This window comes from Nanorana parkeri, unplaced genomic scaffold, assembly GCF_000935625.1.
Source record: "Nanorana parkeri isolate BGI_ZX_2015 unplaced genomic scaffold, ASM93562v1 scaffold201, whole genome shotgun sequence".
NCBI classification, from domain to species: domain Eukaryota; kingdom Metazoa; phylum Chordata; class Amphibia; order Anura; family Dicroglossidae; genus Nanorana; species Nanorana parkeri.
In genome coordinates, this window is record NW_017306469.1 from 1,618,484 (window position 1) to 1,631,140 (window position 12,657).

The following is a 12,657-nucleotide window of genomic DNA, read 5'->3' on the forward strand; positions in this document are numbered from 1 at the left end:
GGGTGCTCTCCGCACACCTTACAGCAATCCCGGCCAGTAAGAACGATGGTGCTTGTAGTAACGACCACGGATGGCACCGTGCAAAGTACGAAATGAAAAGACAGGTCACCAGCACTCAAATAATTTAAATAGGTATGTCCTTTTTAATGTACAATTGTGTCACGATAATCAACAAAGCCGACGTTTCGGGGCCGCGCACAGTCCCTTCTTTAAGGCAGAAAGATGTGAAGACATGGGGAAGGGACCCTGCGCGGCCCGAAACGTCGGCTTTGTTGATTATCGTGACACAATTGTACATTAAAAAGGACATACCTATTTAAATTATTTGAGTGCTGGTGACCTGTCTTTTCATTTCACAATTAAAAACACAACATTAAATATGTATGAATAGCATTTCAGGTTATGACTTACCTGCACAGCCAAATGCCAGGTGATAGCGAGAAGAGGGACTAAATTTGACACAGCATACATTGGCTTTGGCTTCAATACAAGCAACAGAATTATCCAAGTTGGTAGACCACAGCTTAACTGTAGGAGGAGAGAAGATAAAATAAAATAAACTGAAATGCAAAGCTTTATGTTCCTAAATGGGTAAAAAAGTAATTCAGAGGAATAGAAGAGACAAAGCAGAAAGTGTAAATATTTGTGTTATTTATAGGAGAAAATTTATAGGATTACACTACACATTACTGAATACATAAAGGGGCCATTAAATTATCACCATTTTACATGAATCCTACCACAGCTCTATGACAATTTAGGTACACCAGTCATAAAAAAAGAAAGAAAAAAAAGGACTATCATTTTTTCAACAAAAGATATCTCTGCTGTGTAGAACACTCATTGCTGAAAAGCTACAAAGCCGAAAAACATACCCAACATCATGGCTTTAAGTAAACCTGTACTTTGCCTATATTGTGCAGGTTTGCTTCCAAGGAGGCAATGTAACTGGGCTTTGATTACCTTCCACTCACTGCACCATCACCACAAACTGCTGCTAAAGTTTGGATAAAAACCAAGAATTTATAAGTACAGGGAACAGGCAACACTTCTTTTACTTCACAATGCAGTGCTCTATGAACAGCAAATCACCAGGTAGAGCACTGTCATGCGGGAGTCTAAAAAGACTAAACAAGATATGACTTGTTTAAAACTTACACAGGGACTCTGGTAGCTCGAACAGCAGACCAGTGTGGCAGTATGGGCAAAGAACTGGTTTGCTTTACAGTCTAGTGTGTTGAGATCTTCAAAGTTTTGTGTGTCTGTTTTAAGCCCTCTGGTCTAAACAAAGCCTAGTGGTAAAGAGGAGTGGTGGGTGGGTATGCCATTAATAATTTCATATGCAATTTATCAAACGGTAAACTAAAATGCCGAAACCAACATATACCCCAAATATTTGCACTAAAGCCCAGGGTGGACCTCTGTCTTCTTGAAGGGTATATGACATTTCACTTGTTTGCTTTTAAACTGCTACATCCTAACCTTGCCGCATTCTCTTTTCACTGGCAGTTCTTTTTGAACAGATGGGTTACATAAACTGCCACCTAAGCCTAAACTTCATGAATTACACAACAAAATCACCAAAACAACTGATTGGATCGACTCATCTGTTCATCAGCACCACTGTTTTCCTTTGAATATTGCACCACAAAGTCTCAAATGACTTTCTGCTAAATTCCTGATCTCTCCTACTAGCCGAGGGTACATAAGGCCTCAATTTAATGTTTTTTTCATCCCATTGTTAATACGGTAGAACCCAAATACCTGAAGCCATCAGTCCCTTGCAAGTTTTATTTGCCAAGAGTGAGAGTACCTGTTTAGAAACTTTCGTCTTCAGACTGTCTTTCAGTTATTTTTGTTCTAGAAGAATTTTACAAATCATCATTCAAATGTATATGTTGCTAAAGCAAAAAATGGTGCAATGAGATGTAAAATCAATTACATTCCACATGTACTGTTTATTACCTGTGGTCTCTGATGTAGACCTCATCCACTACTGCTAGATGAGGTGTTCTTCAATTAAAGTTACTAATCACCAGCAGAGTGTTTTATAACTGGTGTTAGAGAGAATAACATGACCAGTGAGATATGCCATTGTGTTTTCTGACTCATTGACAAGGATCACCAACAGGTCACATTTCAGGTTTTCTAGGCACCAACACAGCCATGGTAACTTGGTCACCATTGTACACTACCTATGTAACTTGTAATCTTGTGAGATCTGAACGACCAGACGAGTCTGGTCGGTAGGAAAAACAGGTTCTTCATATGTAACCTGTGCACAACTAGGGTTATAGCCAACAGGTCTAGGGGTACACTACTCATGGTTAAAAGAATTGTAAAACGGTTATAACTTTTTTGTGAATTGGATTAATTTAAAGGAGAACTATGGAGGTGAGAGTGACTTCCACTCATTCTCATAGTTAGAGCCGACCTGTGACAAAAGAACCTGGGAAGTGAGCAGAAAGATGCACCAATTCACTACCATCCCGATAGTCTCCCTCCAGTGATCCCCCCCCCCTCCCCTCTCCGATCCTCCAGCGCTAGTGGAGGAACTGATAGGGGAGGGGGCGGGCCCAGCTGGCTCTGTCTCTAGATAGGAGGAGCCAGCTGTCACTCACGCAGCTGGGTAGATCTCAACAGTATTGTCAGGATCCGTCCCGGCTGCCGCGCTCAGTATATCGCAGGCAATAGCCCACTATATGCTGAGCTTTGGGTCAAAGGACGAAGTTAGTATATGTCCTCTTATGACCCTAAAGAGAACTCTGGAGAAAAAAACACTTACATAGTTCTTTTAACTCCAAAGACTATGCAAGAATATAAGGAGGCCCTTAGAAAACTTGAGGGCATCAGCAATTACTGCACTTTTTGGATACCCGGAGATTCACGTGAGGTTGTGGGAAACATCCAATGCTACATAAAAGGTATACAATGCATTAAAGTGGAGAAACGCTGCTCTAGAGACTAAACAAAGCAGCAAAACTGCACACAACACTTACATCAGGGTTCAGAAACCATCAGTGAAAGCATCAAAACCTGAATCCTACAGGGACCGGAAACTTTAGAAGTAGATTGGAAAAATATTGAAGGTAAACCATTAAAATGAAATAGCCCGATGACATTTGCTGATCACTTGAGTGACAATCCACATATCATTTGTCCAATAAAGACATTCCTTGATTACATCTGTGTCAGGTAATTCAGTTCCCTCGCTATACCACAGTATATTGGCTTTGTCATACTCATAGGTTTGTTGCTGGCAGCTGATCTCTAACCTCTGATTACAAGTCATGAGTAAATATCCAGTACTTGGAATTATGATAATTTAATTCATATACCAATAGAATACCGAGATCCCGAACGAACAACAGATGTCAAACAACTTTCAACAGTCAATACTGCTGAATGTCAGGAGCGTGATTAACATTCAGGCGGCATCAACATACATTTACCTCTCAGAAGTAATAGACACGAGCTGAGCTCCTTTACTGAGGTAATAGATAACACTAGACAGTGAGGTAATAGAAAGCACTATGGAGGGATAACTCACATCTCACTAGATATACTTAACTAAACAATGAACAAGTCAGCCGTGTGACAGGACACAGCTACCCAAAGAAATGTGTGATAATAAGTGATACGCCAATCAGTCTTTATATTAAAGCAGACCCATCATATGAACCTTAACGATCATTAATATTACAGCCAGAGTAAAAGCCAGATTGCAAAACACGGGTCTTTTCCAAAAAAAAAAAAGTCAGCTGTAAAACTCTACCAGTATTTTCATGAACGTGAAAGGTTGTTACAAACCTATATTGCATGTGAACATGAAGGACCAATCAAAGATAAGGAGTATGCTGGGGGACTGCGTGCCAGCATAGAAAATTACAAGGAAGCCAATAAGTAGGCTTTGTGCAAGTGAAAGGGCTGTCTGCATACTCATGAAAACATTTCATGCAGGCACTAGTCAGTAAAACTGCTGCACATAAGATACTTGGAGAACTATGGGGTACTATTTTTTCCTTATTATTGAATTCCTTAGGCTAAAGGAGTAAATAGTGTAATTTACTGCTATAAGCCAAAATGCACCCTAAGCTTGTGAACCCTTCTTTAAGAAGGTGGGCGGGGCTAAGTGCCACAATGAGGAGAGATCCGGACATGACAGTCTGGATCCTCCCCACTGGTCTTAGTCACTGTGACCGTGATTCTTGAGAGCTGCTGCGCGTCCATGAATATATGGACATGCGCAGCAGCTCTATCCACACAGCTCTCTCCTTACCTGTACGTCCCTGTCCTCTGTGCCAGTCTTCCCTTCCCCTCTCTTACTCTCTCTCCTTCCATGTGTCACGCTGACATCCTAATCACTGGGGATCGCTGAAGAGAGGGGAAAGAGGGCTCTCTCTTCATCATTTACCACATCTAGGCAAGTCCATATATGGTAAATTAGGTCATCGGAGATCCCTGCACACTGGCAGCGATCCCCAGTGACATAATTCACCATATATGGACGTGCTCATATGTGGTAAATGATGGAGAGAGAGAGGGCTCTTTCCCCTCTCTCTCTCTCTCCCTTCCCTGTGTCACGCTGACATTCTAATCACTAGTGATCGCTTATGAGAGAGGGGAAAGATCACTGAAAATGCAGGGAGGCCGAGTAAGTTAATTTCTTACTATTGCCACTGCCTTTTCACTTGAGACTCCGCCTCCCGCTCCCAAATGCCAGAGTGCACGCTCTGACAAAACACAGCTGTCCACGGAGAGGAAGCGCAGGCACAGCAATGGGAGACTTTGGAAAAAAAAAAGCTGAGGGTGGGCTGGATCCACTGTTATTGCCCCCTAAGAGGGAAGGAGCTTGGAGCAGAGCTGCATGTGGCTGTTTCCAGTGGGTTTTGATGATTTTATCTGTGATGTGCTGCGACTTTAGAAAAAAGGAAGAATCCTAATACATTAAAAAGGTATGGAATATTTTTATTTGACCATATGTCATAATTCTCCTTTAATCTTTCCAGCAAAATTTGGGGACCATACAAAAGCCAATATTGTCACATGACCCAAACATTTTCAGATCTAAAAAAAAAAACACACAGGGAAGACTAGCATCTGCAATGTTGGGGTTCTCGTAGGCTGCTGTTAGCTCACTAACCAACATGTATTTCTGACTCCCAGGTTACACAGGACACAGTTCACAGAGTCCTTCTCCCTTGCACCACAGTCCAGCTCTCCTCAGGAAAGTCTCCAGTTGTAGTTTACTGCACACCATGCAATCAATTAATTGAATTAACAGGCTCAGTAAAATCCTGTTGTGTCACTTGTTCCTTGCAGCACCAAGGACTATAGGGAAATCCCATTTGTACATCGGAAAACCGAAACCATCAATCGTTTCAAGGATTCTACGATGGACAGTAATCATCTTGGACCGCAAATATACATGCCAGAAGCATAGTTAGAACTTCCAACAATGTCTATGAAGGTTCTCATTCATCCAAGGGGGGTGAGACATCTATTGTCTGCCACATACAATGCTGTTTTAACACCTCTCTCTGGGCAAGTTAATAACACCTCCTAGACTCTAATTATGCAAATGCACTCAACACCTGGTTGTGACCGATTATGTGGATTGGACCAACATTCACCATATTGATTCCCAGATCATTTTTGTACAAGTCATTCTGCACTGAAAAAGCTGGGCGGATATGCAGTGAATCGTCTTAAAGAAAAATACAGCAAGTCCAGTTGCCTTGACTTTTATTTTTACAGATATAACCTCTTACAATGATTTTACGCTGGTTTTTGCCTTCTTGTCCTGGTGACACCAGCTTCTCCTATGTGTTTTCACAGGAATCACAAGGAAAGAAGGTCACAAGCCACAAATAAAACCCTGACAGAAATTGCGACTCATCTCTACTCTCATATTGGCTGCAGTTAGGATTTAGGTACAAGAGTAAGAACAGCCATATTTCAGGCACAGAGCATCCTGACATATTCCCTGTGACCCACTTCCTCAGCATGGAAGAGACTGCGAACTGGAAAAAGTTGTATAAGCAGCAAGGATTAGGTTATTACTTTTTCTAGAGCACACATTTTCACCAGCAATATACTATGGTTTGGGTTTACTTACCCACAATAAACCTTCACTGCTAAAAGTAACACTGTGGGCAAAATTATAATTTTTAAATTAAATTACTAACGTAATATTGACACAGTTTAGGAGAGGGACAAAGTGTTTTACCCAAGGAAACGAATATTCCTGTTAGGTTGGCAGTAAAGGACTGGTGCAATACATTTCTGTTGTAATATTTTACTTGCACACATAATGCTTAAGGTGACGAGCATGCGTTTAATATAAAACAAAAAACAAACTGCGCCCTCTCCTAGTGTAAAAACGTTTATTTTATGGAGTATAAAAATTTCTTCCATAAAATCTACTCACATGGAGATAAATTGAGATGAGCAACAAAATGACAAGCAGTTCCCAGAGACTACCAATTAGGTGACGTGATTCGGGGAGCTTCCCCTTTCCTCAGAGTTAGTATGATACAGAAAGGCACAGAAATATATACACCACACACCAACTCGATGGGGATCATGTGGCAATCTCCCGATTGGTAGCCAACCAATCAGCACCAATCATCTGCTCCACAGTACACCATTGAGGGCACAGATACCATCAGGCTAAATAAAACTAATATCCAATAGGAAGCGTATACTGATCGCTTACCATATGTGAAAGAGTTTGCCTTTCGGTAACATACTAGCTCTGAGGAAGGGAGTAGTTCCCCTGAAATGCTTCAGCTAATTGGTCGTCTCTAGGATCTGCTTGCCATTTTGTTGCTCATCTCAATTTATCTCCATGCGAGTAGATTTTATGGAAGAAATTTTTACTCTCTATAAAATAAACCTCTTTACACTAGGAAAGGGCACTGTTTGTTTTTTGTTTTACATGACATGTGAGGATACTTCCCGGTGGCCTTGAGGACAGCAGCCCTTTCCCTTCACGTTGAAAGAACTTTTCTTACTGTGCGCTATGGTGTATATTATTATACTTTTACTATAGTTTATACACATTTCATCCTGAAAGTATTATTTAATCTGCAAAAGAAGTGCCAAGGCTTAGCATAGGTTACTTCATTATAAGATTTCAGGTGGGATAATTGCATCTCTAAAATGGCCAGTGTCAGCATCTTTGCGTCATACCTTTTTTTCTTCCTATACATGTCTATGAGTGAATGCAAATACAGCTTGAGACAGGTCAAATGCAGGTCAATAGTAGGTCACCTGAAAGTCAAAAGCACCTGTAATTGCATTCTGAATGATCTTAGACATGTCTCAAATATCATGTGCAATACATGCATTAGTGACAACTACATACTGTATGTAAACAGCCCTACCAATCAACAGGCAGAAAACAATGGAATTACAAACAAATGACTTTCTGTAACCGATCACATGCACTTAATGGTAATAGTTCTAGTGCCCATATAAGATATATCTGGCATTAAGGGTGCAGAAAAAGAAGATGATCATTAAAGTTCAGGACAACTTGACTTCTACATACAGGTGGAGTAGGCAATTACTCTTGCCTGCAATTTTGGCAACCAGAATTCAGTGACACCAAAGTAAGGCTTTGCTGCCGCAAGTGAACTATCCACAAAGAATCTACTAAAAGGCAGGCTAGATCATATCAGTTTTCAGCATCCTCAAACAAAAAAGCTGAACTCTCACTCCCCCAGCAGATATTTTGGGTAGAGCTGCTCTTTAATATTATAGTTTTAACTATACTAGCTTTATTCTGCAGTTAAACATTTATTCAACTTATAAGTAGGGATGCACCGATATATCGGCCGTCGAAACATATCTGCTGAAAATGGCACATTTGGCATAATGCCGAAAGTGCCATTTTCTGGCCGATACAGCGGTACATCCATTCTTTCTCTCCTCCCCGCTGGGCGCTGCTCTGTGTCCCAGCGGGGAGGAGAGCACTGTGGCCGGCATTTCTCCTCCCACACCGCTCAGCCTCCTGTCACAGATCGGCAGAGCGGTGTGTTCAATTCACAGCTCTCAATGCTGTTACAGGAAGCTAAGCTCTCCTCCCGCTAAATGCAGAAAGTGCAATTTTTCTGCCGATACAGCGGCACATCCCCGCTTTCTTTCCTCCCCGCTGGGCGCTGCTCTGTGTCGCAGGGGGAGGAGAGAACCTGCCACAGGCTGCTGAGCGCTGTGAGCGGCCGGCGTCTCTCCTCCCACACCGCTTAGCCTTCTATCACTGTCCGGCAGAGCGGTGTGTGGGTGGAGACAGCGCTGTCACAGGAGGCTGAGCTCTCCTCCCTGCACAGCTCGCTCAGCCTCCTGTGACAGCTGTCAGGAAGGAGAGAAAGTGCAAACACTCAGTGATCAATGATCTGAGTGTTTGTAAATAATTGAGGTCAGAGCATGTTTGCTATATCCTCAATTATGAATGAATGAATGAATGAATGAATGAATGAATGAATGGGAAGTGATCTACATCACCTCCTGTTCATTCATGACTGTGGTTATAGTTAACATGCTCTGTCCTCATGTTATGAATGAACAGGAACACTCAGTACAGAGGCTTGCTGTTCATTTATAACTGGGCCTGCAGAAAAAGAGATTGAGGACTCTGTGTCCTCAATCTCTTTTTCTATTTTAAAAGGAAATATCAGGGGTCTGGTTTAGACACCCAATATTTCACCGAAGCCCCTAAATAGTAAAAAATATTTATTAAAAAATGAATTTGTTTCATTTATTGAAAAATGTTTAGTTTCTGAAATTTTTATTTCGGTGCACCTCTACTTATAATACTGATGACAGATTTGCCAACGTTACACGACTGGTGCATCTTGTCTACCTGTGCTACAGCGCATTCAATTCATTCTCAATACTGCACTGCAAGTGAAGCATGCCCACATAGGTACCACATTATATTTACCATGCTATTTTCTGACCTAGTACCGGAACAAAATGTTGTGCAGTGTCTGTGCCACGTTTATTACATTAAAATAAAGCTGTAATATTTCAAACACAACAAAAAGTCATTACAGCTTACTTGTTGGCAATAAAAAAAATTGGTTAAGACTACAAAGCACTTTGTATTTGATTAAATCTCGCACAATCAAATGGACTCCTCGTTTTATAATATTTATGCACGGTGTGAAGTATGAGACATTGTGATTATGAAGCATGTATAATTACTCCTCGGAGAAGGCTAGCGCTTGCAGACACACATTCTCACTTGTGTATTTGCCGGCTCCATACATCTACTTAAGTACATGGCAATAATAAATGTTAAAAGTATTTGATTTACATCGTAAGACTCCCAGATGTATCCTTAGGGCTGCTTTACATTAAGAGGCAGCCACAAAGATCCTTTACAGCTTCTTCCATTATTTCTATGGATTAGCGGAGAAATATTGGGTTTCTCTAATATTTGTGCATTTACCCTTTGGATCGGAGACCTAAAGTGAGACACCGACAATTCATCAGAAAATTATTTTCAGCAGGATTTCTTCCAAGCTTTCCGAAACCTAAATTAGCCTGAATAGCTGGGCATTTCATTTGATTGCAGATTATAAATGTGATTCAGTATGTGGCATTAATTTGCCTCTCCCAACTAGATGTCATGGCTTATCTCACAAAGATAACGGTAACACACTGTTTAAACTCAGGAACCACATTCTTATATCTGCAATGCAGCATCAATTAATCTCCGTCACACTATTCTCTGTGATTTTGTTGCCATCATAGCTGGCGTGTTGTTAATATCGCAAGAATGTTATACACGTATGATGCAGAAAAGTATACAAGTGAAAATAGTTAAAAGGTTAGTCTCTAGGTTTTATTCACATCAGTACACAGATAAATACAGATGGAAGAGTTCACATATGAAGTGTGTTTGAATGCACCAGTGCTTACTCTTCGATATATACTTTAGTAACACACAACAACGGCACACTGAACCTTAGGACCCAAGCCTAAAACCTTTTTTTATTTTGGACCACCAAAATGAGATAACTAAAAAAATTTAACATTTATGCATAGCCCAAACCTTTTTTGTTTAAATTTTGGATAGGGTATAGAAGGGTTAAAACTAATGAGTAATTTTTTTCTTTTCTGAGTGTACGGTTGGGAAAAAGTTGAGACAATAAGTGAGAGGAGACCTTTCTAAAGTGAGGAGAGTTTCCCCCTGAAACAAGTATTATTGTAAGAGTGACAACTGTAAAATGTAGGTACTCCCATCATTTTGGGGTCTATTTATAAATTTGCAGAGCCATCTGCATGGGGAATCTCTGTAAACATTAGTTCTGTGCGAACAGAAGCAAAAATTAACGTTCTTAGCATATTGTTTTTTCAGGATGAATGCAATACCACATTATGGCCTCAAGATGGAGATGTGGAGCGAAGGAAATATTTCCTTTCCTACTCGGCTCCATCTAGTGGCCATAATGTGGCTTTATAATTGGCCTAAAAAAAGAGATACTAAAAACTTAGTTTTTTTGCCTCTATTTGCACAGGACAAATGTTCACAGTGTGAATGGCTCTGCAAAATCTTTATAAACAGAGCCCTATGCGTCTTGTTAACAATGGTCACTAGGACAGAGAAAGGGATTCCACCCAGTGGAGGAACACACGGGAATAACAAAAACCTGAGAGGATCCAACTCTAGCCCCACTTTACACAAAACTAAAAAACTAAGGTTTGGCATCAAGAAAAACAATGAGATTGCAAGCAGGGTCCCAACCTGAAACTTTATTGGTGCGACGAGCAACAAGAGCTTTTGAGTTGTCATTGTACTACAGCAGGTATATAAGCAAAAAGAACAAGTGCCAGGACTCCTTAGCAAAGTAAAAGATTTGGTAGCAGCTAGAAACCCAATTATTTTCCCTGCCATTTTAGCTTGCTACAATGCTTCTCTACCTAGCAACGAATTGCAGGTATGCAATGATCAACATCAACTGCACTGGATAATGTGAATATTTACAGAGGGAGATTGTTCAACATAAGTCAATTACTTTGCGACAGCTAAAAATTGCTGCATCATACTATTGACTAACTGCAATTCATTATTTCCCAGCAAAATAGTAGAGGGCTGAGCAGAGTGTTTAGTTTATCAGCTGCACCATCACTATCCAGTCAGCAAAGTATGGGCAGGGAGGTGATGCCATTGCACGAGAGATCACTAATTTGCCTGAACAGAATAGCAAATCTTTGTGCAAGCAGACAGATGACACATACGGATTTCATTTTTACAATGTTCAGCTTCAAGGAGCTGAAAATGTGTTCCTGGAAGCAATTATATTATTGTGTGCTTTGGATTTTTGGAGGAGATTGCAAACCAGCATTTAATAGCCTCTACCTGACCACTTGTGGTGCTAAGCAACAAGCCAGTCAGATCATGGTTTATAATATATTGCTTTATTATCCAGTACAAGAGGGCAGTGATGTCCTGTTGCTGTGTTCCCTCCATATGGGCACTGTAAACAAAACCATGATTGCAGAAGTGCATAATGAGCCTGCATGTTCACCCTGAATTTACCTTGCCGACACTCCACACCAAGCACCACGGAGCATAGTCATGTGTGCTAGAAGTCAGCAAGAACTCAGGAATAAGAGCCGACACTGGCGTGAACAGGGTTTCAGTATCTATTCAGTCAGTCACCATTGTCAATGTAAATGAAAACTTTACAAACTTACTCAGGTTTCCGCGATATTCTCACAAAAAACAAATGCAATTCTAGTTTTGCTTTTATTACAAGTAGTGTAAAATTTTATATTGCGATTTTATAGCTTCTGCTGATTAAATGCTATGAATAAGTCATTATGTGCTTAATGTTTTATAGTGTCATTTCAATATAGTGTCTAGAATTTTGTCATGTGGATGACAAATGGACTCTAGGCCCCTTGGGGTATATGACAGTTTAGACAACATCCTTGTATAAAATAAAAAAACTGTGGTGACTGCAGTTCTCATCAGTGAATGTCACATTTTTACTAGAAGAGGGGGAAAAAAAAATATAAATCAAGCTTATTGAGGAAATAAGCATTTTTACAGAATCGCACCTGGACTACTAAAAAAAACCCTTTAATGCACATATACAACTTGTGGCACGTAGTATAATCCTCGTGACAAAGAGTACATACACCTAAAAATCCAATTTAAAACCCTGTATGTGCCCCAATAATAAACATCTCTTAACCCCTTAAGGACGGAGGCAATTGTCCAATTGTTCTAAACGTAAAGAAAAGATTTGAGCCATATGTCTGTGCAACCATCATTTACCTCTTTTACATTAAGTGTACCCACACTTATACCTTATATACTCGAGTATAAGCCGAGATTTTCAGCCCATTTTTTTGGGTGAAAAGTGCCCCCCTCGGCTTATACTCGAGTCAGCGCCAGCGCGACGGGTATATTGTTTTTTTGAGGATAAATAGGGCTTTCGTTTGACAAATATTTATAAATGAACTGTAATTATTATATATGAACAAAATCTAACCAATTATAAGAAATTTTAATTTTTCCCAAATATGCACACACATTTTATTGGGAATATCATAATACTGATACGTTTTACTGCAATAAAACACCCAAAATTGTATTCTACAATATCCCTTGAGTGCATTAATACCTCCCGCCCCCCA

At 40.3% G+C, this 12,657-nt stretch overlaps 1 protein-coding gene across 1 annotated transcript in view; it reads right to left on the reverse strand.

Annotated features, from left to right (window-relative positions):
- RFWD2 (ring finger and WD repeat domain 2) overlaps nt 1-12,657 on the reverse strand; it is a 202,417-nt gene that overhangs the window by 77,173 nt on the left and 112,587 nt on the right. Inside the window, exon 15 of the mRNA XM_018555556.1 lies at nt 412-528. Coding sequence (XP_018411058.1) covers nt 412-528 — 117 coding nt within the window. The remainder of the gene's footprint in view (nt 1-411; nt 529-12,657) is intronic.